Source organism: Salmo salar, chromosome ssa17 (genome assembly GCF_905237065.1).
Source record: "Salmo salar chromosome ssa17, Ssal_v3.1, whole genome shotgun sequence".
Classification (NCBI taxonomy): domain Eukaryota; kingdom Metazoa; phylum Chordata; class Actinopteri; order Salmoniformes; family Salmonidae; genus Salmo; species Salmo salar.
The window spans coordinates 55516471-55544467 of record NC_059458.1 but is presented as its reverse complement, the minus strand read 5'-3'; the positions used below and the strand labels follow the sequence as shown (position 1 = coordinate 55544467).

The 27997-nt window shown below is 42.0% G+C and overlaps 1 protein-coding gene across 1 annotated transcript in view; it reads left to right on the top strand.

Moving 5' to 3' along the window:
• Window positions 1-27618, top strand: part of slco1c1 (solute carrier organic anion transporter family, member 1C1) — an 82764-nt gene extending 55146 nt beyond the window's left edge. Inside the window, exons 4-15 of the mRNA XM_014153011.2 lie at window positions 7905-8037; window positions 12094-12227; window positions 12457-12606; window positions 13312-13410; window positions 14124-14372; window positions 14595-14759; window positions 18110-18305; window positions 19591-19756; window positions 20109-20293; window positions 23833-23897; window positions 24324-24441; window positions 24686-27618. Of these exons, the coding sequence (XP_014008486.1) occupies window positions 7905-8037; window positions 12094-12227; window positions 12457-12606; window positions 13312-13410; window positions 14124-14372; window positions 14595-14759; window positions 18110-18305; window positions 19591-19756; window positions 20109-20293; window positions 23833-23897; window positions 24324-24441; window positions 24686-24926 (1901 nt within the window). The 3' untranslated portion in view covers window positions 24927-27618. The remainder of the gene's footprint in view (window positions 1-7904; window positions 8038-12093; window positions 12228-12456; window positions 12607-13311; window positions 13411-14123; window positions 14373-14594; window positions 14760-18109; window positions 18306-19590; window positions 19757-20108; window positions 20294-23832; window positions 23898-24323; window positions 24442-24685) is intronic.
• Window positions 27619-27997: the final 379 nt, after the last annotated feature.

The window sequence follows — 27997 nt, the reverse complement described above, 5'->3', positions numbered from 1 at the left end:
CATATTCTAGTTACTGGGCAGGAGTAGTAACCAGATTAAATCGGGTACGTTTTTTTATCCAGCCGTGTCAATACTGCCCCCTAGCCCTAACAGGTTAAACCACTCAAAATATATTTGAGATTCTTCAAATAGCCACCCTTTACCTTGATGACAGCTTTGCACACACTCTTGGCATTCTCTCAACCAGCTGCAGAATGCTGTGGTAGCCATGCTGGTTAAGTGTGCCTTGAATTCCAAATAAATCACAGACAGTGTCACCAGCAAACACCATAACACATCCTACTCCATGCTTTTATGTTGGGAAATACACAGACACGGCGGTTGGAACCAAAAATCTCCAATTTGGACTTCAGACCAAAGGACAAATTTCCACCGGTATAATGTCCATTGCTCGTGTTTCTTGGCCCAAGCAAGTCTCTTCTTCTTAACAGTGTCCTTTGGTAGTGGTTTCTTTGCAACAATTCGACCATGTAGGCTTGATTCACACAGTCTCCTCTGAACAGTTGATGTTGACATGTGTCTCTTACTTGAACTCTGAAGCATATATTTGGGCTTCAGTTTCTTAAACTGGTAACTCTAATGAACGTATCCTCTACAGAAGAGGTAACTCTGGGTCTTCCATTCCTGTGGCGGTCCTCATGAGAGCCAGTTTCATCATAGCTCTTGATGGTTTTTGCGACTGCACTTGAAGAAACTTTAAAAGTTCTTGAAATGTTCCGTATTGACTGACCTTCATGTCTGAAAGTAATGATGGACTGTCATTTCTCTTTGCTTATTTGAGCTGTTCTTGCCAAAATATGGACTTTTACCAAATAGGGCTATCTTCTGTATATCCCCCTACCTTGTTACAACATAACTGATTGGCTCAAACGCATTAAGAAGGAAAGAAATTCCACAAATTAACTTTTAACAAGGCACACCTGTTAATTGAAATGCATTCCAGGTGACTACCTCATGAAACTGGTTGAGAGAATGCCAAGATATATATATATGCACATTTTCCCCTTACCATCCTTCCCCTAATTGGAGTAAACTAATGTAGAACAACACTTGGGCTTCTACTTCCAGCTTATACATACTATATACATTATACAGACACAATACATTTTACAATAGTTATCTTTTGTTTGTTTGTTTTCAGTCCCATCCATTTACATTACATTTAAGTCATTTAGCAGACGCTCTTATCCAGAGCGACTTACAAATTGGTGCATTCACCTTATGATATCCAGTGGAACAACCACTTTACAATAGTGCATCTAAATCTTTTAAGGGGGGGTTAGAAGGATTACTTTATCCTGTCCCAGGTATTCCTTGAAGAGGTGGGGTTTCAGGTGTCTCCGGAAGGTGGTGATTGACTCCTTCAGCTACCCTCAACCCCTCCCATCTATCTCTGAAGACCATCCAGTTTTGATTTCTATTTGCCATATATTTTCCAACTGTGCTGTTTCACAAAAGTTCTGAACCTAAACTCAGCAAAAAAAGAAACATCCTCACTGTCAACGGCGTTTATTTTCAGCAAACTTAACGTGTAAATATTTGTATGAACATAACAAGATTCAACAACTGAGACATAAACTGAACAAGTTCCACAGACATGTGACTAACATAAATGGTGTCCCTGGGGGGGGGGTCAAAAGTAACAGTCAGTATCTGGTGTGGCCACCAGCTGCATTAAGTACTGCAGTGCATCTCCTCCTCATGGACTGCACCAGATTTGCCAGTTCTTGCTGTGAGATGTTTCCCCACTCTTCCACCAATGCACCTGCAAGTTCCCGGACATTTCTGGGGGGAATGGCCCTAGCCCTCACCCTCCGATCCAACAGGTCCAAGACGTGCTCAATGGGATTGAGATCCGGGCTCTTCGCTGGCCATGGCAGAACACTGACATTCCTGTCTTGCAGGAGATCACACACAGAATGAGCAGTATGGCTGGTGGCATTGTCATGATGAGCCTGCAGGAAGGGTACCACATGAGGGAGGAGGATGTCTTCCCTGTAACACACAGCGTTGAGATTGCCTGCAATGACAACAAGCTCAGTCCGATGATGCTGTGACACACCACCCCAGACCATGACAGACCCTCCACCTCGAAATCGATCCCGCTCCATAGTACAGGCCTCGGTGTAACGCTCATTCCTTCGACGATAAACGCAAATCCGACAATCACCCCTGGTGAGACAAAACCGCGACTCGTCAGTGAAGACCACTTTTTGCCAGTTCTGTCTGGTCCAGCGACGGTGGGTTTGTGCCCATAGACGACGTTGTTGCTGGTGATGTCTGGCGAGGACCTGCCTTACAACAGGCCTATAAGCCCTCAGTCCAGCCTCTCTCAGCCTATTGCGGACAGTCTGAGCACTAACGGAGGGATTGTGCGTTCCTGGTGTAACTCGGGCAGTTGTTGTTGCCATCCTGTACCTGTCCCGCAGGTGTGATGTTTGAATGTACCGATCCTGTGCAGATGTTGTTATATGTGGTCTGCCACTGCGAGGACGATCAGCTGTCCATCCTGTCTCCCTGTAGCGCTGTCTTAGGCATCTCACAGTACGGACATTGCAATTTATTGCCCTGGACACATCTGCAGACCTCAAGCCTCCTTGCAGCATGCCTAAGGCATGTTCATGCAGATGAGCAGGGACCCTGTGCAACTTTCTTTTGGTGTTTTTCAGGTTCAGTTGAAAGGCCTCTTTAGTGTCTTAGGTTTTCATAACTGTGACCTTAATTGCCTACCGTCTGTAAGCTGTTAGTGTCTTAACGACCATTCCACAGGTGCATGTTCATTAATTCTTTATGGTTCATTGAACAAGCATGGGAACAGTGTTTAAACCCTTTACAATGAAGAGTGTGAAGTTATTTGGATTTTTACTAATTATCTTTGTAAGACAGGGTCCTGAAAAAGGGACGTTTCTTTTTTTGCTAAGTTTAGATACATTTTATGGACACAGTATATTTTACATTAGTTACCTTGATATTTTTAGTCCCACGCTTCAGCTCGCCTCAAAGGCCTTTCTGTGTAGAGTAGACGGAAACCAGGAGAAGCCTGCTGTAGGATGCAATGTGTGCCTCTTGTCGTGGCGCCAATGCCCCCAACCACAGGGAGAGATAAAAGTGCTGAAGCAACTCAGGAGAGCTCCATAGACTAGCCTCGAAGGCCTTTCTGTATTTAACAACTCTCTAATAGCAGGATGTACTCTGTGCCTCTTGACCTGCTCAAATCAGAGAGAGGTTTCCCTTAGCAACAAACAAAGCCGTTATTCTAGTCCACACAGTATTCTAAATGAATGAAGGAAAATACAACACATTCACAGTCAGAGAGCAGTGAGTTCAGGTGTTTTCAGCACAATAGCTCTCAGCACAATAGAAATAGTTATTTTCCTTAAGCAATATTTTGAACTAATGCAGGGCACAATGACTCTTTAAAACCTCTACAGGATTGGTGGGTCTCCCGTGCGACGGTTGAGCTAACGTAGGCTAATGCGATTAGCATGAGGTTGTAAATAACAAGAAAATTAGGCACATTTGGGCAGTCTTGATACAAAACTTCAAACAGAAATACAAAGGTTCGTTGGATCAGTCTAAGACTTTGCACATACACTGCTGCTATCTAATGGCCAAAATCTAAATTGCGCCTAGCTTCCTAAGTCATATATTGGCCTTTCTGTTGTGTTTCAAAGATGATGGTTCAATTTTTTCTTCAGAAAAACGAATGTTTTTTTTCTTTGTATTATCTTTTACCAGATCTAATGTCTTATTCTCCTACATTAATTTAACATTTCCACAAACTTCAAAGTATTTCCTTTCAAATGGTATCAAGAATATGCATATCCCTGCTTCAGTTCCTGAGCTACAGGCAGTTAGATTTGAGTATGTCATTTTAGGCGAAAATGGGGAAAAAAAGGGTCCGATCCTTATTAACTACCTAGCATTTTCAAGTGCTAGGTTGGCCTTAGTCCGAGAACAGTTATTTCAGGAGTTCAGAAGTTTAGGCATTCTACAACAGGTTTCTGAAGTGGGACTTTCCAAACCCAGCACACTGGGAGAATAGCCTACTCACTCCTCTTAATAATGAGAGCGGATGGAGGTTCTTAAGGAATGGACTCCATCCTTGAAAAACAACAATTGGTTCAATCATGAAATGGCTGCTTTTGTTTACCTTATTAAAGTCTTTATTGCCCACTGCTCTCCTCCACTAGCCAATTTTCTCTCTCTCTAACATTATAACTCTCTCGCTCTTACTTTCCCTCTCTCTCCCCTATCAACTTCCCCCCCCTCTCTTTCTCTCTCTCACCTCTCTCACCTCTCCCTCTCTCACCTCTCCCTCTCTCACCGCTTTCTCACTCTCTCTCTCTCTCTCTCTCTCTCACCCCTCTCTCTCTCTCACCCGTCTCTCTCACTCTCTCTCTATCCAGGCCACGGCACAGTAATTCAATTGGCCCTCGGTCATTCGATTTGGAGGGTTCTTCTTTTCTTATGATCCAATTTGTAAGCATTACCAACAGAGTGAATGTGAAAATGGATTCCAAATGGTCACCTTCTGGTGATTTGCAGGATGTGTAATGATATAAGTAAAAGGAGGGCAGTGATTGGTAACGTTGCCTACTATCCCAGTTTCTCTGTATTAAATGGGCCATAACTTTAAAACTAGCTGAGATCCGACTCTGGAACTTTGATATACCCATAGACCCCTTTACTTTTTCCAAAATGTTGTTACGTTACAGCCTTTATTCTAAAATTGATTTTTTTTTATTTTATAAATCCTGAGCAATCTACATACAATGCCCCATAATCAAAAGTGAAAACAGGTTTTTAGAAATGTTTGCAAATGTATAAAAAATTAAAAACAGAAATACCTTATTTACAGAAGTATTCAGACCCTTTGCTATGAGACTCGAAATTGAGCTCAGGTGCATCCTGTTTCCATTGATCATCCTTGAGATGTTTCTACAACTTCATTGGAGTCTACTTGTGATAAATTCAATTGATTGGACATGATTTGGAAAGGCACACACCTGTCTATATAAGGTCCCACAGTTGACAGTGCATGTCAGAGCAAAAACCAAGCAATGAGGTCAAAGGAATTGTCCGTAGAGCGTCGAGACAGGTTTGTGTCAAGGCATAGATCTGGGGAAGGGTACCAAAACATGTCTGCATTATTGAAGGTCCCCAAGAACACAGTGGTCTCCATCATTCTATTTTTTTATTTTACTAGGCAAGTCAGTTAAGAACAAATTCTTATTTACAATGACGGCCTAGGAACAGTGGGTTAACTGGCTTGTTCAGGGGCAGAGCGACAGCTTTTTACGTTGTCAGCTCAGGGATTTGATCTAGCAGGCTTTCGGTTACTGGCCCAACACTCTAACCACTAGGCTACCTGCCGCCCCTTAAATGGAAGAAGTTTGGAACCACCCTGACTCTTCCTAGAGCTGGCCCCCAGGCCAAACTGAGCAATCGGGGGAGAAGGGCCTTGGTCAGGGAGGTGACCAAGAATCCAATTGTCACTCTGATAGAGCTCTAGAGTTCCTCTGTGGAGATGGGAGAAGCTTTCAGAAGGACAACCATCTCTGCAGCACTCCATCAATCAGGCCTTTATGATAGAGTGGCCAGAAAGAATCCACTCCTCAGTAAAAGGCACATGACAGCCCGCTTGGAGGTAAACAAAAGACACCTAAAGACAAGATTCCCTGGTCTGATGAAACCAAGACTGAACTCTTTGGCCTGAATGCCAAGCATCACGTCTGGAGGAAACCTGGCACCATCCCTACGCTGAAGCATGGTGGTAGCAGCATCATGTTGTGGGGATGTTTTTCAGAGGCAGAGACTGGGAGACTAGTCAGGATCGAGGGAAAGTAAAGAGAGATCCTTGTTGAAAACCTGCTACAGAGTGCTCAGGATCTCAGACTGGGGTGAAGGTTCACCTTCCAACAGGACAATGACCCAGCCAGAGTGGCCCAGCCAGAGCCTGGACTTGAACCCAATCGAACATCTCCGGAGAGACCTGAAAATAGCTGTGCAGCAATGCTCCCCATCCAACCTGACAGAGCTTGAGAGTATCTGCAGAAAGAATGGGAGAAACTCCCCAAATACAGGTGTGCTAAGCTTGTAGCGTCATACCCAATAAGACTTCAGGCTGTAATCGCTGCCAAAAATGCTTACACGAAGTACTGGGTGAAAGGTCTGAATACTTATGTAAATGTGATATTTCAGTTTTTATTTTTAATACATTGTGTAGTTTGATGAATGAAAAAAAACATTTAATCAATTTTAGAATAAGGCTGTAACGTAACAAAATGTGGAAAAAGTCAAGGGGTCTGAATACTTTCCGAATTAACTGTATATTATTTACAACAATATATTGAAACATTTGCCAAATACATTGGCAGTTAATTCGTTAAATAAACGTTTATATTTTTCTTTATTAATATATTATTGGAAAAATGTGTTATTGAAATCAAAATACTACTCATATTACAGAGCAAGTGGTAAAGCTTCATATGACACCAAGTTTTGCTTTGTAGAATGAGACATTATGGCGTCTTAAGGGAGGCTAAAATGTCAGAAATATGCCAAGTTTGATTCATTATTTCTCAATTATGTTTTTAGATACAAATTTCAAATATATGTCAACAATATGTCCTTTTTTTGTCTGGGTTTCATGAGGAATCACTCTATAGTGGGAATTAGGAAACCAACGGTGCCACTATGTTGTAACTCACCTTGGCAACACACTTACAGTTGAAGTCGGAAGTTTACATACACCTTAGCCAAATGCATTTAAACTCAGTTTTTCACAATTCCTGACATTTAATCTTAGTAAAAATTCCCTGTCTTAGGTCAGTTAGGATCACCACTTTATTTTAAGAGTGTGAAATGTCAGAATAATAGTAGAGAATGATTTTTCACCTTTTATTTCTTTCATCACATTCCCAGTGGGTGAGAAGTTTACATACACTCAATTTGTATTTGGAAGCATTACCTTTAAATTGTTTAACTTGGGTCAAACAATTCGGGTAGCCTTCCACAAGCTTCCCACAATAAGTTGGGTGAATTTTGGCTCATTCCTTCTGACAGAGCTTGTGTGATTTCTTTTGATTTTCCCATGATGTCAAGCAAAGAGGCACTGAGTTTGAAGGTAGGCCTTGAAATACATCCACAGGTACACCTCCAATTGACTCAAATGATGTCAATTAGCCTATCAGAAGAATCTAAAGCCATGACATCATTTTCTGGCATTTTCCAAGCTGTTTAAAGTCAGTCAACTTAGTGTATGTAAACTTCTGGCCCACTGGAATTGTGATACAGTGAATTATAAGTGAAATAATCTGTCTGTAAACAATTGTTGTAAAAATTACTTGTGTCATGCACAAAGTAGATGTCCTAACTGACTTGGCAAAACTATAGTTTGTTAACAAGAAATTTGTGGAGTGGTTGAAAAATGAGTTTTAATGACTCCAACCTAAGTGTATGTAAACTTCCGACTTCAACTGTACATCAATTAGAGGAATTAGGCATTGTGATTGTGAATAAATCGAAGCAGACCATTGTGTCAGAGCTGGGGTCAGTTCCATGTCAACTCGACAATTCAAGAATCCATTCAGGAACGGAATCCAAATAGAGTTGTAACTAGATTAACTCTATTTGAAAATACATTTAACTTTTGCAATTTGTAAATTGAATCTCGATTCATCAGATTTGTCAATTTGAGAATTTAAATGGCAACTAAGAACATACAAATTCTGTCTGTCTGTCTGTCTGTCTGTCTGTCTGTCTGTCTGTCTGTCTGTCTGTCTGTCTGTCTGTCTGTCTGTCTGTCTGTCTGTCTGTCTGTCTGTCTGTCTGTCTGTCTGTCTGTCTGTCTGTCTGTCTGTCTGTCTGTCTGTCTGTCTGTCTGTCTGTCGCCCTACCAGGTAACCTGTTGGTGATAGCATTCGTGAGTTACTTTGGTGCAAAGCTGCATCGGCCCAAGATCATAGCCATGGGCTGTGTACTAATGGCCATGGGAACATTCATCATCGCTCTGCCACACTTCCTCATCGGACGGTGAGGTTTTACTGACTTTTTTATTTTGTAGGAGGATTAACTTACAATGCTTGCGTTTCCAGCTTCCTTTTCAAATAACATTTTATCGCATACACATATTTAGCAGATGTTATTGTGGGTCTAGTGAAATGCTTTTCTGAATGGACTTGTGGCACAGTAAGCCTAAGCTTATCTAGATATGTGTTTAAGTGCCTGCAGGTGTGTGTACTCTAGTCTGAATCACGTTTCCATTTATCCTGTGTTTAAGGGAAATGTCAGTCTACAGTGCATTTGGAAAGTATTCAGACCCCTTGACTTTTTCCACATTTTTTTCAGCTTTATTCTCAAATGTATTAAATCTTGGTTCCTCATCAATCTACACACAATACCCCATAATGACAAAGCAAAAACGCGTTTTTAGTAATTTTTGCAAGTGTATAATAAAATTGAAAAACAGAAATATCACATTTACATAGTATTCAGACCCTTTACTCAGTACTTTGTTGAAGCACCTTTGGAAGCGATTAAAGCCTCGATTCTTCTTGGGTATGATGCTACAAGCTTGGCACACCTGTATTTGGGGAGTTTCTCCCATTCTTCTCTGCAGATCCTCTCAAGCTATGTCAAGTTGGATTGGGAGCGTTGCTGCACAGCTATTCCAGGTCTCTCCAGAGACTTGTCCCGAAGCCACTCCTGCGTTGTCTTGGGTGTGTGCTTAGGGTCGTTGTCCTGTTGGAAGGTGAACCTTCGCCCCAGTCAGAGGCCCTGAGCGCTCTGGAGCAGTTTTTCATCGAGGATCTCTCTGTACTTTGCTCTGTTCATCTTTCCCTCGTTCCTGACTAGTCTCCCTGTCCCTGCCGCTGAAAAACATCCCACAGAATGATGTTGCCAACACCATGCTTCACCGTAGGGATGGTGCCAGGTTTCCTCCAGACGTAACACTTGGCATTCAGGCCAAAGAGTTCAATCTTGGTATCATCAGACCAGAGAATCTTGTTTCTCATGTTCTGAGATTCTTTCATTTCCTTTTGGCAAACTTCAAGCGGGCAGAGATGGTTGTCCTTCTGGAAGGTTCTCCCATCTCCACAGAGGAACTCCAGTGCTCTATCAGAATGACCATCGGTTTTTGGTCACCTCCCTGACCAAGGCCTTTCTCCCCTGATTGCTCAGTTTGGCCGGGCGGCCAGCTCTAGGAAGAGTCTTGGTTGTTTGAAACTTCTTCCATTTAAGAATGATGGAGGCCATTGTATTCTTGGCGACCTTCAATGCTGCAGAAATGTTTTGGTACCCTTCCCCAGATCTGTGCCTCGACACAATCCTGTCTCTGAGCTCTACGGACAATTCCTTCGACCTCATGGCTTGGTTTTTGCTCTGACATGCACTGTCAACTGTGGGATCTTACAGTGCCTTGCAAAAGTATTCATCCCCCTTGGCGTTTTTACTATTTGGTTGCATTACAACCTGTAATTTAAATAGATTTTTTTATTTGGATTTCATTTAATGGACATAAACAAATTGGAGAAGTGCAAAAAATAACTTGTTTCAAAAACTTTACAAAAAATAAAATAAAAATGGAAAAGTGGTGTGGGCATATGTATTCACCCCCTTTGCTCTGAAGCCCCTAAATAAGATCTGGTGCAACCAATTACCTTCAGAAGTCACACCATTTGTTAAATAAAGTCCACCTGTGTCCAATCTAAGTGTCACAATGTCTCGGTGTATATATAAACCTGTTCTGAAAGGCCCCAGAGTCTGCAACACCACTAAGCAAGGGACTACACCAAGCAAGCGGCACTATGACGACCAAGGAGCTCTCCAAACAGGTCAGGGACAAACTTGTGGAGAAGTACCTATCAGGGTTGGGTTATAAAAAAATATCAAACTTTGAACATCCCACGGAGCACCATTTAAATTCATTATTAAAAAAATGGAAAGAATATGGCACCACAACAAACCTGCCAAGAGAGGGCCACCCACAAAACTCACGAACCAAGCAAGGAGGAAATTAATCAGAGAGGCAACAAACATTTACATTTACGATTTAGCAGACGCTCTTATCCAGAGCGACTTACAGTAGTGAATGCATATATTTCATACATTTTTTTTTTTTTTTTCTGTGCTGGCCCCCCCGTAGGAATCGAACCCACAACCCTGGTGTTGCAAACACCATGCTCTACCAACTGAGCTACAGGGAAGGCGAAGATAACCAAAGATAACCCTGAAGGAGCTGCAAAGCTCCACAGCGGAGATTGGAGTATCTGTCCATAGGACCACTTTAAGCTGTACACTCCACAGAGCTGAGCTTTACGGAAGAGTGGCCAGAAACAAGCCATTGCTTAAAGAAAGAAATAAACATACACGTTTGGTGTTTGCCAAAAGGCATGTGGGAGACTCCCCAAACATATGGAAGAAGGTACTCTGGTCAGATGAGACTACAATTGAGCTTTTTAGCCATCAAGGAAAACGCCATGTCTGGCGCAAACCCAACACCTCTCATCACCCCGAGAACATTATCCCCACAGTGAAGCATGGTGGTGGCAGCATCCTGCTGTGGGGATGTTTTTCATCCGCAGGGACTGGGAAACTGGTCAGAATTGAAAGAATTATGGATGGCGCTAAATACAGGGAAATTCTTGAGGGGAAACCTGTTTGTCTTCCAGAGATTTGAGACTGGGACGGAGGTTCACCTTCCAGCAGGACAATGACCCTAAGCATACTGCTAAAGCAACACTTGAGTGGTTTAAGGGGAAACATTTAAATGTATTGGAATGGCCTAGTCAAAGCCCAGACCTCAATCCAATTGAGAATCTGTGGTATGACTTAAATATTGCTGTACACCAGCAGAACCCATCCAACTTGAAGTAGCTGGAGCAGTTTTGCCTTGAAGAATGGGCAAAATCCCAGTGGCTAGATGTGCCAAGCTTATAGAGACATACCCCAAGAGACTTGCAGCTGTAATTGCTGCAAAAGGTGGCTCTACAAAGTATAGACTTTGGGGGGATGAATAGTTATGCATGCTCAAGTTTTTTGTTTTTTGTCTTATTTCTTGTTTGTTTCACAATAAAAAATATTTTGCTTCTACAAAGTGGGAGGCATGTTGTGTAAATAAAATGATACAAACCCCCCAAAATAAATTTTCATTCCAGGCAACAAAATAGGAAAAATGCTAAGGGGGTGAATACTTTCGCAAGCCACTGTATATAGACTGGTGTGTGCCTTTCCAAATCACGTCCAATCAATTGAATTTACCACAGGTGTACTCCAATCAAGTAGAAACATATCAAGGATGATCAATGGAAACAGGATTCACCTGAGCTCAATTTCGAATCTCAAAGCAAATGGTCTGAATACTATTTAAATACATTTGCAAAGATTTCTAAAAACCTGTTTTTGCTTTATCATTATGGGGTATTGTGTGTAGATTGATGGGGGGAAAATGTATTTCATCCATTTTAGAGTAAGGCTGTTACGTAACAAAATGTGGAAGAAGTCAAGTGGTCTGAATACTTTCCGAATGCACTGTATTTCTGTGTTTGGATAAAGTCTGGTAAAGGACAGATATCACTGTGACTCTGTACTGATATGCTAATATACTCTATTTTGTACATATTTTATATATTGTATACCATCTTTTGTGGGGTGAAGCATGGTTGTGTGTGTTAACATGTGTTCTCATTAGCTTGGCTTGGTCATGAAAGTTTGATCAGTCAGAATGTTTAATTCCTCGCCACAAGATGGGAACATAGTGAATCTTAAAGAATATATGCTGTACTGTATGGAGTCTATTTACTGAATGCCAAGAGAAGTTTTACTATATGCATTTTTACAGCTGTGGGATGTTTTTCACGAAAAACACTTTCAGTCGCCAATTGTTTTGTATTTTACAGGGGAAGCCAGGAAAGCTTCTTCCCATTGTTAGTATTGCGTATAACATGATGTGCTTGAATCTATAAAACGTTGTTTCCTAAGTGTTTCATTGCACTCATGTTCTGCTTTGTCTCTGTCCTCTCTAACTGTATAACGTGGTGCTTTCTCCCCTCCCTTCGCTAAACAGTCGCATTGGTGTTTTGTACGCAGCTATAAGTTCGAAACATCAATCCGATCGTCAGTGAATTCAACCAATAACCTCTCTCCATGTCCAGCGCGCCTGTTGTCACCCGCCGCACTAGCTTCGGGTGACCCGCTTTCTAAGGCACCAGGCACAGCAACAGGTGTGTCACCTAAACACGCTAAACATGCACATGCTCATGTGCATACATGCATGCAAGCACGCAAACACAAACCCACGCACATACAAATGTACGCACACAAACACACACATGGATACACACGGATACGCGTGCGCACACATGAATACACACGGATACGCGTGCGCACACACACACACACACACACACACACAGTGCTGGAACTATTCTCTCTCTCCTTCCCCCTTCCCAGTAGGTTGTGAAGGAGAGTCCAACCTCTCCATGTGGATCTATGTGTTCCTGGGGAACGTCTTACGAGGGATCGGGGAGACTCCAGTGCAGCCCCTTGGGATCTCGTATATAGATGATTTTGCCAGGGAGGAAAATGCTGCATTTTACATTGGTAATAGACCAATTGGAAAAACATACACATTTTAGATAATGTCACTGTGCATGATTTGAAGTACAATATGTTAAGTAGATCTGACAGTGTGACTAAACTGCCTTTCAATCTAATTCATACACTAAGGGTCCGATTCAATCAGATCCGCTTTAGCCAACATCCGGATAGCTGATGTTTAGACGGTGTGGGAGGTGGAACTGCGTTAGAGCTGTCAAATCCACAAGTGGCTCCCAGCTTTACATGCAAAGCAGACATTGCCATTGCCAGTCACATTAACAGAAATCTCATGCAGCCTTTTTTACAAGTTCGAACACTGGAATGTGAAACGTAATCTACATCTCGATTAGGATAGTAAAAAATGGTCATTATTTATGATTTTTCAATTTGAGTGTAATTATTTCTATATAGCCTACACTTTCTCGTTCTGAACTTCTAACTCAAGTGGGGCTGCTCACTACCAAAACATCTGCTATGCAGGTGTCTGCTATTGCTGGTTCACGCTAATCTAGCTCTTTGTGATAACATGAATGGACAAATGCTCCAGATAAGCAGAGGCATCTCTTTGACCTTTTAAAACTCACACACACCCGTCTTAGTGTTTACTGCTTAATGGAACTGTCTCTGGTTAGTATAATAAATAAATTGGTGTGCGTGTGTGCGTGCGTGTGTGCGTGCGTGCGTGCGTGCGTGCGTTTCATATTTCAGGCTGCGTTCAGACCATAGCAGTCATTGGTCCTGTGTTTGGCTATTTACTGGGATCCCTGTGTGCCAAAATATATGTGGACATTGGATTTGTCAACATGGGTGAGTAACCGGTATCTAGCGAAACACTGCGTATTTTGTCTATTCCGCCTACACACTATTGGACTGTAATAGTGAGTTCTCCAGTTTAGACAGAAACAGGCCATTCACCTCTGTTCTGTTACTATTAGACTAACAAACAGCGCTCTGAGTTAAGTTCATAGTCGTTCCTAGAGTGCAGTTGCTGACTGTGTTCAATAAGTGTTTGTTATGTATGCTCATGCTTCTAGATTCTAGGTTATCAGACTAATTGAACTAGTGTGCTCCAGAACACTGCTCAGTGACGTCAGCTACTAAATTTGAGTAACCAATATAAAGCAGGAGAGATGGTTAAGATATGCACAAAAAGCAGCTGTAGCGTGCTTGTTTTTTCTCTCCAGTAAGTCTTGTCGCTAGGAACGTTGCTAGTGCACTCAGTTATTCTCATAATGTATTTTGTCCCCAACAGTCACAGCTCTCTCTCTGCTTGTCCTCCCTCTATAGAGACTATCACCATGGCCTTCTCTTGTTATATGTATGTACTGACGTGTATGTGTAACTGATAGATGCACACATACACTACATGTTAATGTTTTTAAATGTATGTCAATTGTAAAGTCTTTTGTCTGTAATGTCTTTTTCGTTATATGTCGGAACCCAGTAAGACTAGCTGTCGGGTAATGGGGATCCTAATAAATCCAATTAAATCAAGTTCTGTGTCTCCCCTCCCTGTATAGAGAGTATCACCATAAGCCCTGGTGATGCTCGCTGGGTGGGGGCCTGGTGGTTAGGTTACCTTATAGCTGGGGTGATCACCCTGCTTTCAGCCATCCCCTTCTGGTTCCTGCCCCGTTCCCTGCCCATCCCGTCAGACCGAGGCCCAGCCCAGTGCACCCCGGAGCAGACTAGCTTCATCAAAGACTCCCCTCTCCTGGAGCATAAGTATCAAGCCGACGAGCCAGCCAGCTTTCTGGAGATGGCCAAAGGTATTTTGTTGAATGGGGATGAAGTTGGAACATTTTCTGGTTTAGATTATGATTGGAGTTTAAAAAGGCTATTTCAAAGTCTGGTCAGGTAAAATGGTATATCAAATTCAGGTTGCTTTGGATGAAATTACCATAGTATGGAAAAAGGTAGACAAAAATGACCTTGACAACTGATGATGTCGTTGACGAGTGATGATGTTGTGTTGATTGTTTTTAATCTAGATTTCATACCAACGTTGAAAACCCTCCTGGGGAACCCAGTGTACTTCATCTACCTGTGTGTGACCATCATTCAGCTGAACTCTCTCATCGGCATGGTAACCTACAAGCCCAAGTACATAGAGCAGCATTACGGACAGTCAGCATCAAAAGCCAATTTCCTGATGGGTACGTAACGTTGGCCAATCATATAGCTTATATGCCTCTATCAGTGTTGGGGATCGTTACTTTTCAAAGTAACTTGATACGTTACAATGTTATTTACTATGGAAAGTAACTTGTTACATTACTTCTGCGTTACCAAAAATAAGTGTCTTTTGACACTATATAAATGAGTCACCCCGCAGTGTTTGTCATTATACCCTGATGAAGACAGCTTGTCTGTCGAAACGTTGGACTTAACATTTTTGCATCTAAGCTCCTAGAGTGTGCGGCTCTCCTTTATTCCACTCCGCTAGCCCTCACCTCTTTCTTTCGCCTCTTGGTCAATCTTACAGGCCCAGTGCAGTCAAAAGCATGTTTTTCCTGTGTTTTATATACATTTCCACACTATGAGGTTGGAATAATACTGTGAAATTGTGAAAATTATGATAATGCCCTTTTAGTGTAAGAGCTTTTTGAAAAGACAACCTGAAATTGCTGCCTGTTTTGGTGGAGTTTTGGCCTGCATGGTGACATCACCAGGTGGTAAATTAGTTAATAGACCAATAAGAAAGAGAGTTCCAAACCTCTCTGCCAATAACAGATAGTTTTCCACTCTCCGCTCAGACCAATCCCAGACAGTCCAAGGTAAATTCTTGCTTGAGAAATTGGTCTTTGCTAAGAAGCTATTTTTGTTTCTTTTTGACCACTTTAATTGAAAACAATCACAGTAAGGTACTTAATTGTTACCCAGACATGATTTGATATTGAGATGAAAACAGTTGTGTTGGACCTTTAAGAATTAGCTTTATGCACACTACTTTTGAATGGCGAGACTATGACGACTGATAGGCCTTGTGCAAGGGTAGGCAACTAGATTAAGCCACCAGACAATTTTTGCCGGAGCAGATGGTTGGGGGGCAGAAACATAATTATAACCATTTGTACACTGCAAATTGACCACAACTAAGCCCAAAAAGAGGTTGTATTTGAAAATGATAATAATTTCATACCATGGTTATATTGAGACACGATCACATTTTTATATAATTCTTTTGTGGGAATACTTAAGAACAGATTTTCTAAATTAAACTCTTTCATCTGAAGTCCTTGTGATTTTACAGTTTTCTTTACCCCCAGAAAATCACTTCCGGGACGGTTTAGGCCCGTGGGCCACATATTTCTGATCCCTGGCCTAGTGGCTACCGTCAAAACTGTGCCTTTCGTCCGTAATCTATAACTCTGGCCTATACCAGCTCAAGTAATAATGACAGATGAAATATCTTCTTTACAATTCTTTAATAAATACATTATTTTGGGGAATTATTTACACATAAGTATAAAATAATACATACAATATTCAGTGCCTCCGGAAGTATTCACATCTTCACATCCCTTGACTGTTTCCACCACAGGAGGCCTGTATCTTTGTAGTGAATAGGTGTATTGATACACCATCCAAAGTGTAATTAATAACTTCACCATGCTCAAATGGATATTCAATGTCTGCTTTTTATTTGTACCCATCTACCAATTAGGTGCCCTTCTTTGTGAGGCATTGGAAAACCTCCCTGGTCTTTGTGGTTGAATCTGTGTTTGAAATTCACTGCTTGACTGAAGGACCTTACAATTATCTGTATGTGTGGGGTACAGAGATGAGGTAGTCATTAATAAATCATGTTAAATTATGAGTCCATGCAACTTATTATGTGACTTGTTAACCACATTTTTACTCCTGAACTTATTTAAGCTTGCCATAACAAAGGAGTTGAATACTTATTGAGTCAAGACATTTCTGCTTTTCATTTTGAATTAATAAAAATAAAAAACATAATTCCACTTTGACATTATGGGGTATTGTGCGTGTGTGTGTAGGCCAATGGCACAACATTTCAATTTAATCCATTTTCAATTCAGGCAGTAACACAACAAAATGTCAAGGGGTATGAATAGTTTCTGAAGGTGCTGTATTAAACTAACTGGGCACAGTAAAGGGAGAGCTCAACTACAAGGACAACTGGCTACCAATCTGTTTTAAACACAGATAAACTTGGCAGAGATATGAAAACACACGTTAACATGAGCAATAGCCCTTTCCAAACATGCAATTCATGAACCACAATAACCAGACGGTCTAGATACCAATTAGTTGTATTATTTTCATAGACGTTGCAGTAGCGTAGCCTTTTCAAAAGGACAACGTATGCACGTTACAACATTCATAACTCAAAGTAAAAAATAAAACACCTTGTTGGTTTATTTCACTGATTTCCTCTAAAGTAGCGATTTAACGTTATACGGCACAAGAAAAAGTCTGAAGGTGCTTCTTGATATTTAAAGTGGAGTTCTTTGCGGCGGACAGCCACTTATCCCCGAGGCAGAGTTAGCATTTTACTGACATGTTCCTGTCCTTTTCCCCTTACCAATTCAAAGTAATCCGAATTCTTCCACCGTGCAAAGGCTACTGTCTCTGCCATCTCACTAGTTAGAAACAAAACAAAAAGGAAATAATATTGTAAAATGAATGACTTTCTTATTTAAAAACGTAATTAAGTAACTGATTAATTAAATAGAAAAATGTACCTGTTAAATTACTAGTTACCACAAAAAAAGTAATCTGAGTAGTCTAACCCGTTACTTTGTACCGCGTTACCCCCGACACTGGCCTTGATTCATCTCATGCATGAGCTAGTTCAATTTAGATTGGAAACTTGAAAGGACTCGCTTTATGCATAGATAAGCACATGCATACAATATTGTTAATACTAGATCAAGCAATAGGAGGTCAAAGGTGCTGTTTTATTGAGCTATACAATGTGTTAGGATTCAACCCTCAAATGTGAATACTGATCTAAATAGGCCTCATGCTCCACTATTGACCTGACCATTGCATGCTGTGTATGGAAGGCAATGCGATATCTAGCATAACTACAGTAATAGAACGGATAGATAAAATATGATATCTGTACATTGATGTATGAGAAAGACCAAGAGCTTTGGTCTTTGAGTGGGAGTTGGACAGTGTCTACTGTGAGTTCTCTCTACTGTCAACTATATCAAAGGCTGAGTCTCAGCCTGGCCTGGTTCTACTCCACTGTACTGTATGGGGCTGTATTGGGTTGTGGAATAGCACTGGCATAAAAGGTAGACTTATAGCTACAGTGGTATGAAAGGTAGCTAAAGCTACAGTATGGTATTGTGTGAAAGTGTATGCCTGGTTTAGGGCTTTGGCTGGCTCACATGGTGTATCAGTCCCATTGAACCTTTCGTCGAGACCTTAGTCCTGGCCTAAATCCTCCATGACTAGGAATGAAGAACATTTCTAAAGAATGAGACCTATGTCTTAACGTTTACAGTGTGTGTGTTGTTTGTTCCAGGTACAATCAACATCCCTGCCGTGGCGTTGGGAATTTTCACTGGCGGCCTGCTCATGAAGAGGCTGAAGCTGAGCATCATGGGAGCGGCCAAGTTTGCGTTCGGCACCTCTCTGATAGGCTACTTCCTATCCCTCTTCTTCTTCGTCATGAGCTGCGAGAATGCCAAAGTGGCTGGGATCACGCTGCCCTACAACCGGTGGGGGATAACACACACACACACACACACACACACACACACACACACACACACACACACACACACACACACACACACACACACACAGAGCTGTTGGTAGAAGTTGCCCTTAGGTACATACAGTATTTACCCTCTGTAAATGTTCTATTCCCAGCACCACAAACGGGTAACATGCTGGAGTGTGTATACTAATAACTGCGCCTAGAGAACAGTATACCTCCAACACTGGAGAGATGTGGTCTAGAATAGCGAATGAGGGATTTCACCCATTTACTGTACTGTATGCCCCCTGGCTCTGTCAAGACTATTTGCTGCTAATGTCAATATCAGAACCGGCACTGAATTTGGTTGATAACATCATTGAATCGGTGAAAGTATACTGAACAAAAATAGAAACGTAACATGCAACAATTTAAACGATTTTGCTGAGTTACAGTTCATATAAGGAAATCAGTCAATTAAAAACAAATCCTTTAGGTCCTAATCTATGGATTTCACATGACTGGGCAGGGACGCAGCCATAGGTCCACCCACTTGGGACCCAGGCCCACCCACTGAGGAGCTTTATTACAGGCAGAAATACTCCTCAGTTTCATCAGCTGTTCGGGTGGCTGTTCTCAGAAGATCCCGCAGGTGAAGAAGCCGGATGTGGAGGTCTTGGGCTGGCATGGTTACACGTGATCTGCGGTTGTGAGGCCAGTTGGACGTATTGCCAATTCTCTAAAACAATATGGTAGAGAAATTAACATTAGATCTCTGGCAACCGCTCTGGTGGACATTCCTGCAGTTAGCATGCCAATTGCATCCTCCCTCAAAACTTGAGACATCTGTGGCATTGTGTTGTGTGACAAAACTGTACATTTTCGAGTGGCCTTTTATTGTCCCCAGCACAAGGTGCATCTTTGTAATGATCATGCTGTTTAATCAGTTTCTTGATATGCCACACCTTTCAGGAGGATGGATTATCTTGACAAATGATAAAATGCTCACTAACAGGGATGTTGACACATTTGTGCACAACATTTCTGGGATCTTTTATTTCAGGTCATGAAACCTGGGAACGACACTTGTTGCATTTATATTTTTGTTCAGGATATATCTTATTATGCATTTGATTAAATGCACATCACACCTTCTGTATCTGAGCAGGCAGAGGTCAAGTCATGTCTGTATTCATTAGATTATCTGTCTAAAGGAAAGCGCTATATGAATTAAATCTACTATTAATAACAGCCCCACTTTCTCTCTCTTTCTCTCTATTTCTCTCCTTTTCTCTCTCTCTCAGGGTGGATGGTGTATCGTATGAGGAGCGCTCAGTATTCTCAGCCTGTAACTCAGACTGTGTGTGTTCAGACAGAGACTGGGACCCTGTCTGTGGAGAGAACGGCATCACGTACGTCTCTCCCTGCCTAGCTGGCTGCCAGACCTCCACAGGATCAGGGAAGAACACGGTTAGATGAGATTCATAGCCAGCACGGAGGCTGCATCCCGAAATGGCACCCTCTTCCCTATATAGTATACTACTTTTGGGCTCTGTTTAAAAGTAGTACACTATATAGGGAATACGGTGCCATTTGAGATGCAAAAAGACTGTGTAATCTGATAGATCACGTTACTTGTGAGCAACGGGGTAAAGGTCAATTCCATTTTAATTTCAGTATGATTTCAGTCGGAATTGACTCGCACCCTGGTGGGTTTATGGAAAACTTTTGAAGCAGCCAGTTATGATGTTTCTGTTTTTGTGTCAAATTGTTTGTGTGTGTGTGTGTGTGTGTGTGTGTGTGTGTGTGTGTGCCTCTGCAGGTGTTCTCTAACTGTAGCTGTGTGGTGGTAGCAGGGCTGAGCAGTGGTAACCTGACAGCCAGTGTAGGCCACTGTCCTCACAGAGACGACTGTGACCGTGTCTTCCCTTACTTCCTGGCTCTCTCTGTCATCACTTCCTTTATCATCTCCCTGGGTGGCACGCCAGGCTACATGGTCCTCATCAGGTCAGTCACACACACACCCATACACACACACACAAACAAGAAGGGATGGTCATAGCAGTTGGCAAGACGGCACAAAGAAATCTGTGACTCCTGCTACAACAAGGTACCTTAAAGGGGAAACAATCAGAAGCCCCGTTTGTACCTGGTTCTAACATGCGTCCGTTGTCCTGATCATGTCCACATTCTGATTGTGCGTCGACAGGTGTAGACAATCAAAAGACGCATTGTGATCTGATTGTGATTATATCTTTCTGACCACCTCCGGTTGTAGTGAAAGACGCATCTTGTACGGATATCCTTGGTGTAAACAAATCGAAAGTGTATACATTTGGCCAACGTCACAGTTATCCCGGCCTCTTAAAAAAATCACACCAGAACATGTTTTTAGAAACCAACTGCCTACTGACACTGTGGCCAGATATGCCACAGTCCAATACCGCGTCCAGCTCTGATTTAAAATGGCATATAGAAATAAAGATATTTATGAAGAGATATTGTCCCGAATAAGAGAAAAGAGGTTCTCCCCTTCAAATTCTAATATTTGAAAAGGCTACAGAAAGGCCAAGGAATTCAGGGAGGCCTACTCTGTAACTTAACCTGTTTCTACTGTGTGCATTAGGGCCTAAGTGTAGTTTTTATTTATACTGTGCAATAATTGTATTTTGTACCCACATCCAGATACTCAACTAATTTGTGCGGTGACATTTTTAGAGATGGGAGAGATTCTCTGACTTATTGTTTGTCCATCTGTGGACAAGTTGAGAGTTATCGGAACAGTAGTCTATTACGCCTAGTCTTAAATCATTGGATAACAAAAGTAGGCTGTAATGATGAGAGTATAAAACTATTGACTATAAAAGCGTGCTATTCTGTCGATTTTATACAGCTTGTGTCATAACGGTAGGTCCAAGGCAGGTTGGATTCATTTGCATATAGGGAGGGACCAGGGAATCTGGTCACAATAGGGACGAAGTGGGCAGATAAGAGACCGATATTACCATGTGTAGACGCAACAAAATCTCAATCAGATAGTGATCGGATGATGACAACCACATCTTAATCGGATGATGACAATCACATGTTAACGCAAGGTGTAACCATGGCTACTGAGAGAACCTAACCTGCATAAAGTCTATTACATTTACTTGCACCACCTTCTTCAGAATGATCTCACCCAGAAAGTTCTCACATTTCACTGTAGTGAAATTGCCTCACAGAATGGCTGACAGAAGTTGAATGTAGTCTTTGTAACAGACTTAGGCAGGGATTCAATTCAACTGCGCTTTGTCTGCTATGTTCCATTTTCCAGGTAATTTTTGATTGAGCTGACATATGCAGTGTTTATGATGAACACGGTCTCCGCTAACGCGGAACCATTGCCTTTAAAAGCTGCATAGCAGACAAATCGCGATCAGATTGAATTCTAGACTTAAAGAGCCGTGTTGCAACCATAGAGGCCTCTAGTGGTGTAAAGGCCATATTAGCATGGGCAGTGCCATTGAGGACTTCCACCATTTTAATGTAGTCAACTGGGTGGGACTTCCAACTTTATTGGCTGGAGTCACGTCCAATCGGGTCATCCAGAGTGATCCGCCAATTGGGAAGAAGAAAATGCAAATGGAGATAGCCTTTATAGAGTCATAATATTCATAACACCTAAAGGTCATTAAGGGAATTGGTTCCAATCGTTTCCCCACCATTAACAGCTAATTAGCATTTCCTTTTTGGGAGGTAAATACAGGCAAATATATTGATAAAAGTCACCTTGTCCGATAGAGATTTACACAGTTATCAAAACGTCACAGGGTAAGCGAAACACAGCCCTTATTTAAGTGTTTCTAAAAATCCCCTATGGGAAAAAATGAATGGTGGAAAAACGACTGGAACCATTTCCCTGTTTGACCACTAGGTTTTATAGGTATTATGACACCTCCACTGTGGGGCACTATGGCGCTGCACGCGCTGTCACAGACGCTATAATGGCTCAGATACAAAGATGAGTCTTCTATCTATCTCTATGGTTGCAACAGACTTTATAGAGGGCAAGGAGACAGTCACATGATGCTTTCAGGTGATTGAATTACTTCCTCTGGATTCGTGGTCTGATTGGACTGAGAGAGAAGTTTTTGAGTCAGCTCATTGTTCTTCCTACTCTCTGCCTGTGAGTCCATTCAGGGTTATAGCAGGAAACATAGATTCAGTACACTTTAAGTACATTTAATTGATATCTTTATCACATGGCATACTTCAAAGGGGTTATAGGAAAGTCAGCAATAGAGATTTTACTGTATTTCAGGAAAGTAGAATATGTGATTTGGATCGGTACTGTTACTGGCTAAAACTAGTCCTTGATTAGCCTTCGCCAGCTTTGAGCATGTACACAAATGCGCACACACAAACACGCATGTACACGCACGCACACACACACACACGAACACAAACCACAATCCAGCAGATCGGCCCAAAGCTCGATCAGCTGACCCTGATGAAATGTGTTGCCCTTACTGGGACAAATGAAGTTACTGGCAGTGGCCTATTTCCTTTTTCTTTTGTTCTGATATTTTTAGAGTATTAGTTGTCTGAGATAGGTCTGCTTCTGTTTTTGCTCTGGGTCTTGAGAGAACAGCTGAATAGCCTCTCTCCCCCCTATCTGAGATACTTACTGCAGCCCTCATCCTCCACATACAACACCCGTTTTGCCAGTCACATTCTGTTAAAGGTCCCCAAAGCACACACATCCCTGGGTCGCGCCTCTTTTCAGTTCACTGCAGCTAGAAACTGGAACGAGCTGCAAAAAACACTCAAACTGGACCGTTTTATCTTCATCTATTCATTCAAAGACTAAATCATTTTCACTCTTACTGAAAGTTGTGGCTGCTTCACCTGATGTATTGTTGTCTCTACCTTCTTGCCCTTTGTGCAGTTGTCTGTGCCCAATAATGTTTGTACCATGTTTTGTGCTCCTACCATGTTGTGATGCTGCGATGTTGTGTTGCTACCATGTTGTGTTGGTACTATGCTGTGTTTTCATGTGTTGCTGCCATGCTATGTTGTTGTCTTAGGTCTCTCTTTATGTGTGTTTTGTCCTATATTTGTATTTTTTTTTAAATGTAATCCCAGCCCACGTCCTCGCAGGAGGCCTTTTGCATTTTGGTAGGTCGTCATTGTAAATAAGAATTTGTTCTTAACTGACTTGCCAAGTTAAATAAAATAAAAATAAAATAGCAAGGTAGTAAGGGCAGACATTCCTGACAGTGTACTACCTTGCTCTACCAACAGAGGTCAGTCGTACTCACTCTTTGTGTTCACCAGTTACGTCAGAGAACGTCTTCAGTCAACTTACATTATGTCAACAACACTAGTCTTTTCAATTGACCTTTAAAGCGGTCTGAGTATGCAAACTTAATAATGAACCATAACTAAATTGTGGATACTTTCATATCATGTCATTTCATTTATAATATCTTCAGATCTATATCTATTATCTGTATTCATAGTAATGGTAAAGTTCAAGTTGATGATGGTGTTCTCCCGTGCAGGTGTATCAAGCCTCAACTGAAGTCCTTAGCTCTGGGGTTCCATACTCTGTCCACACGTACACTTGGTGAGTCAATACTGTCAGATCTCAGATCTAGGATCAGTTTACCACCCAAAATGTTAACATGTGGGGGGCACAAAACTATCCTAAGATCAGCGTCTAGGGGCAACTTCCTCCTACTCCTGTCAGATCAAGCCATACCAGAATCACAGCCAACGCTTGGCAGCTTAGCAACCCTGATCTAAAACTAGCTGCAGCCAGTTTGTTTCCAAGTCACACATTTCTCCACTAATCAGCTTAATACCCTGAACAAAATCCTCTTAAAAATCCCCTCTGTTGCAAAGGTAATCCTTGAAAAATGATTACTTGTGAATCAGGTGTGTTAGCTCTGGGTTGGAACACAATCCTGCACACATTGCCCTTTTCCATGACCAAGATTAGCCACCTCCGTATTACTGGTAGATCATTTTGTGTGTGTTGGTGTTATAACAGCGGGCATCCCAGCGCCCATCTACTTTGGGGCGATCATCGACACCACGTGTCTGAAGTGGGGCCAGAAGAGATGCGGAGGGAGAGGAGCCTGTCGGATATACAACACTACAGCATACAGGTAATGCACACATACACACTACTGGTCAAGCCTGATACACAACACAAACGCACACAGACAACACACTTACTTCAAAGTGATAATGTCGGAGAGGCATACCCTCTATAACATCAGATGCTGAACATTGATTTTCAAGCTAATTTTGAAGGCAACCCCAGCAACCCCCGGGTAGCCTTGCCACTTGAAGCACAAGTGTAATGTCAAGTCTCTGAGTGTGTGTATCCCCTGGTCTCTCTCTCCTCAGGATAGCTTACCTGGGTCTAACTATGGGCCTGAGGACAGTTTCCTTCCTGCTGTGTATACTGGGATTTGTGCTGCTCAAACGACACCTGCGGAGAGAGGAACGCAGTGCTCACCAAGTGGCCAACGGCGGAGCAGAACTGGAGGTACTCAGGAAAGAGGAAGTCCTAGCCTCCAACTCGGACCAATCGCTACAGACTTCCACAACAGACTACAACAACACAGAGAGAGAGACACGGCTGTGACAGTCTCCCCTGATCCCTCATGTTACACACACACACACACACACGAGATGTGCAGGAACCAACAACGTGCTGCGCCAGACCATCTCATAGAACATAAATTATATATTTGTACTGGACCTGTCAAGGTTATGTATATTTAAAAAATAACATGTTTTTGATATAACTGACGTATTTCATGGATGTACCTGCTGTATTTTACAAAAACACAAATGTAACGACAAAGAATGTCATCTTTGTTGTTTTTTACAAAGAAAGTATTTGATTGGATTTGTTAACCATTGGTTAATTGTTTTTACTGCAGTGAGAGTCCAGTTTCGGTCACTGAGTATTTTTGTAACAACTCCCAAGGTAGTCTACGTGATAATATTGCTATACAGCCTCAATCTGTTGAAAGAGAATGTCAGACATTCTGTGTTTCTCTACTGTAAACATTGCCAAAATGTGATCTCAATAGCCCTGTTTATACCTGGTTCTAACATGCATCCTTCATCCTGATCTTGTCCGTTTACACTTATACACAGCAAATTGGTCAGTGTTACCTAGTGTTGATATTTCAGTTTAACATTTGTAGCGTTGATTCAGGTGTTAAACTAACTCTGCAAGTGTTAAATTAACACTCAATGGTTTAAAAGAACCCCACTGTTGGTGTTAATAACTAGTGTTAAACCAAAACCACACCCATCATTATATTTCCCAGAATGCTCTATTGAGGGTAGATTTCTTTTTTTGTATTGTTTATTTCAATATCTATGTTTTTGCATGTACATTGTTTAATTAACTAATTAATCTTATGCTACTCAAATATAAATAACATGCAATTTTCTAAACTAATCCAATATGTTACTTGGACTTATTGCACCCGGCACTGAAATGGTTGTTCCAGTTTAGATGCTTTAGGTAGTCTCATCTCTTATCTTCCCAACCCGCCAATCATTCTGAATGCAGGTTGCTGGTGAACTCCAGGTTGCTGCAAACGTAGGCTAACCCCCCTCTGTCTGGATTCCACTAGGAATTACACATCACTTTGCCACCCAGCATAATGTGACCTGCACACCTGATTATATCAAGATGGTGCCGAAGAACATGGCTGACATTTTACATTCTCCCAACCAATTGTGCTATTTTGTTAGTTTTTTTGTGTAACTTATTTTTTAACATATTGTGTACATAATGTTGCTGCTACCGTCTCTTATAACCGAAAATAACTTCTGGACATCAGAACAGCGATTACTCACCGCTGACTGGAAGAAACCTTTTCCTTTAACGAGTCTGATGAGAAGGATATCCTGCTTTCACTGGAATAGGCCCAGATCCCCGCCTTTTTCATGAAGAAAAGATGCAGGAAAAGGGACAGCAGATCGAGCAGCCTTCTGAGAATCTATAGGCGAGCGAGTAAACTCCCACTGCCATCCGTTCTTAATGCGCAATCATTGGAAAATAAAATTGATGACCTACGATTAAGATTATCCTACCAACGGGACATTAAAAACTGTAACATTTTATGTTTCACCGAGACGTGGCTGAACGACGATACGGATAATATAGAGCTAGCGGGATTTTGTGTCTTTTGTCAATAACAGCTGGTGCGCAATGTCTAATATTAAAGAATTCTCGAGGTATTGCTCGCCTGAGGTAGAGTACCTTATAAGTTGTAGACCACACTATCTACCAAGAGTGTTCTCATCTATATTGTTTGTAGCCGTCTATTTACCACCACAGAACAAAGCTGGCACTAAGACCGCTCTCAACCAACTCTATAAGGCCATAAGCAAACAACAAAATGCTCGCCCAGAAGCGCCGCTCCTAGTGGCCGGGGACTTTGCCCGCGTTAAACTTAAATCAGTTTTACCAAATTTTTACCAGCATGTCATGTGCAACCAGAGAAAAAAAATCCTAGACCATTTTTACTCCACACACAGAGACGCATACAAAGCTCTCCCGTCGCCCTCCAATTGGAAAATTTGACCATAATTCTATCCTCCTGATTCCTGCTTACAAGCAAAAACTAAAGCAGGAAGTACCAGTGACTCGCTCAATACAGAAGTGGTCAGATGACGCGGATGCTACACTACAGGACTGTTTTGCTAGCACAGACTGGAATATGTTCCTGGACTCATACAATGGCATTGAGTAGTACACCACCTCATTCATCGGCTTCATCAATAAGTGCATTGACGACGTCGTCCCCACAGTGACTGTACGTACATATCCCAACCAGAAGCCATGGTGTCACTGCTCTCTAGGAGTGGTGGGGAGGGAGAGAAGTCAGGCGCAGGAGATCAAAAGTGCACTTGCAGAGCGTGTTTATTCCAGAGTCCAAAAACACCATGAACAGGCATAAAACAAACCAGAAAAAAATTGTCCACCCCCAAAAAGGGCCGGGACGCAGTCCAGAGAGAAACGCAAGCCCACAATAGACAAAGAAAAAATAAATGCTACCCCAAAACCCACAACAGGTAACAACAAACAATCCCGCACGAACCCAACCTAGACAAGCGAGACTAAATACCCCACTAATGACCCAACTCAAAACAGGCGCAACAAAAGACAGACAAAACCAAACAAAAAGGGATCGGTGGCAGCTAGTAGACCGGTGATGATGACGACTGCCGAGTGCCGCCCGAACAGGGAGAGGAGCCACCTTTGGTAGAAGTCGTGACACATGGATTACAGTCAACATCCGCATCGAGCTAAAGGCTAGAGCTGCCACTTTCAAGGAGCGGGAGAGTAATCTGGACGCTTATAAGAAATCCTGCTATGCCTTCAGACGAACCATCAAACAAGCAAAGCGTCAATACAGGATTAAGATTGAATCCTACTACACCGGCTCTGACACTCTTCGGATGTGTCAGGGCTTGAAAACTATTACGGACTACAAAGGGAAACCCAGACGCGAGCTGCCCAGTAAGGCGAGCCTACCAGATGAGCTAAGTGCCTTTTATCCTCGCTTCGAGGCAAGCAACACTGAAGCATGCACAAGAGCACCAGCTGTTCTGGATGACTGTGTGATAACGCTCTCGGTAGCCGATGTGAACAAAACCTTTAAACAGGTCAACATTCACAAAGCCGCT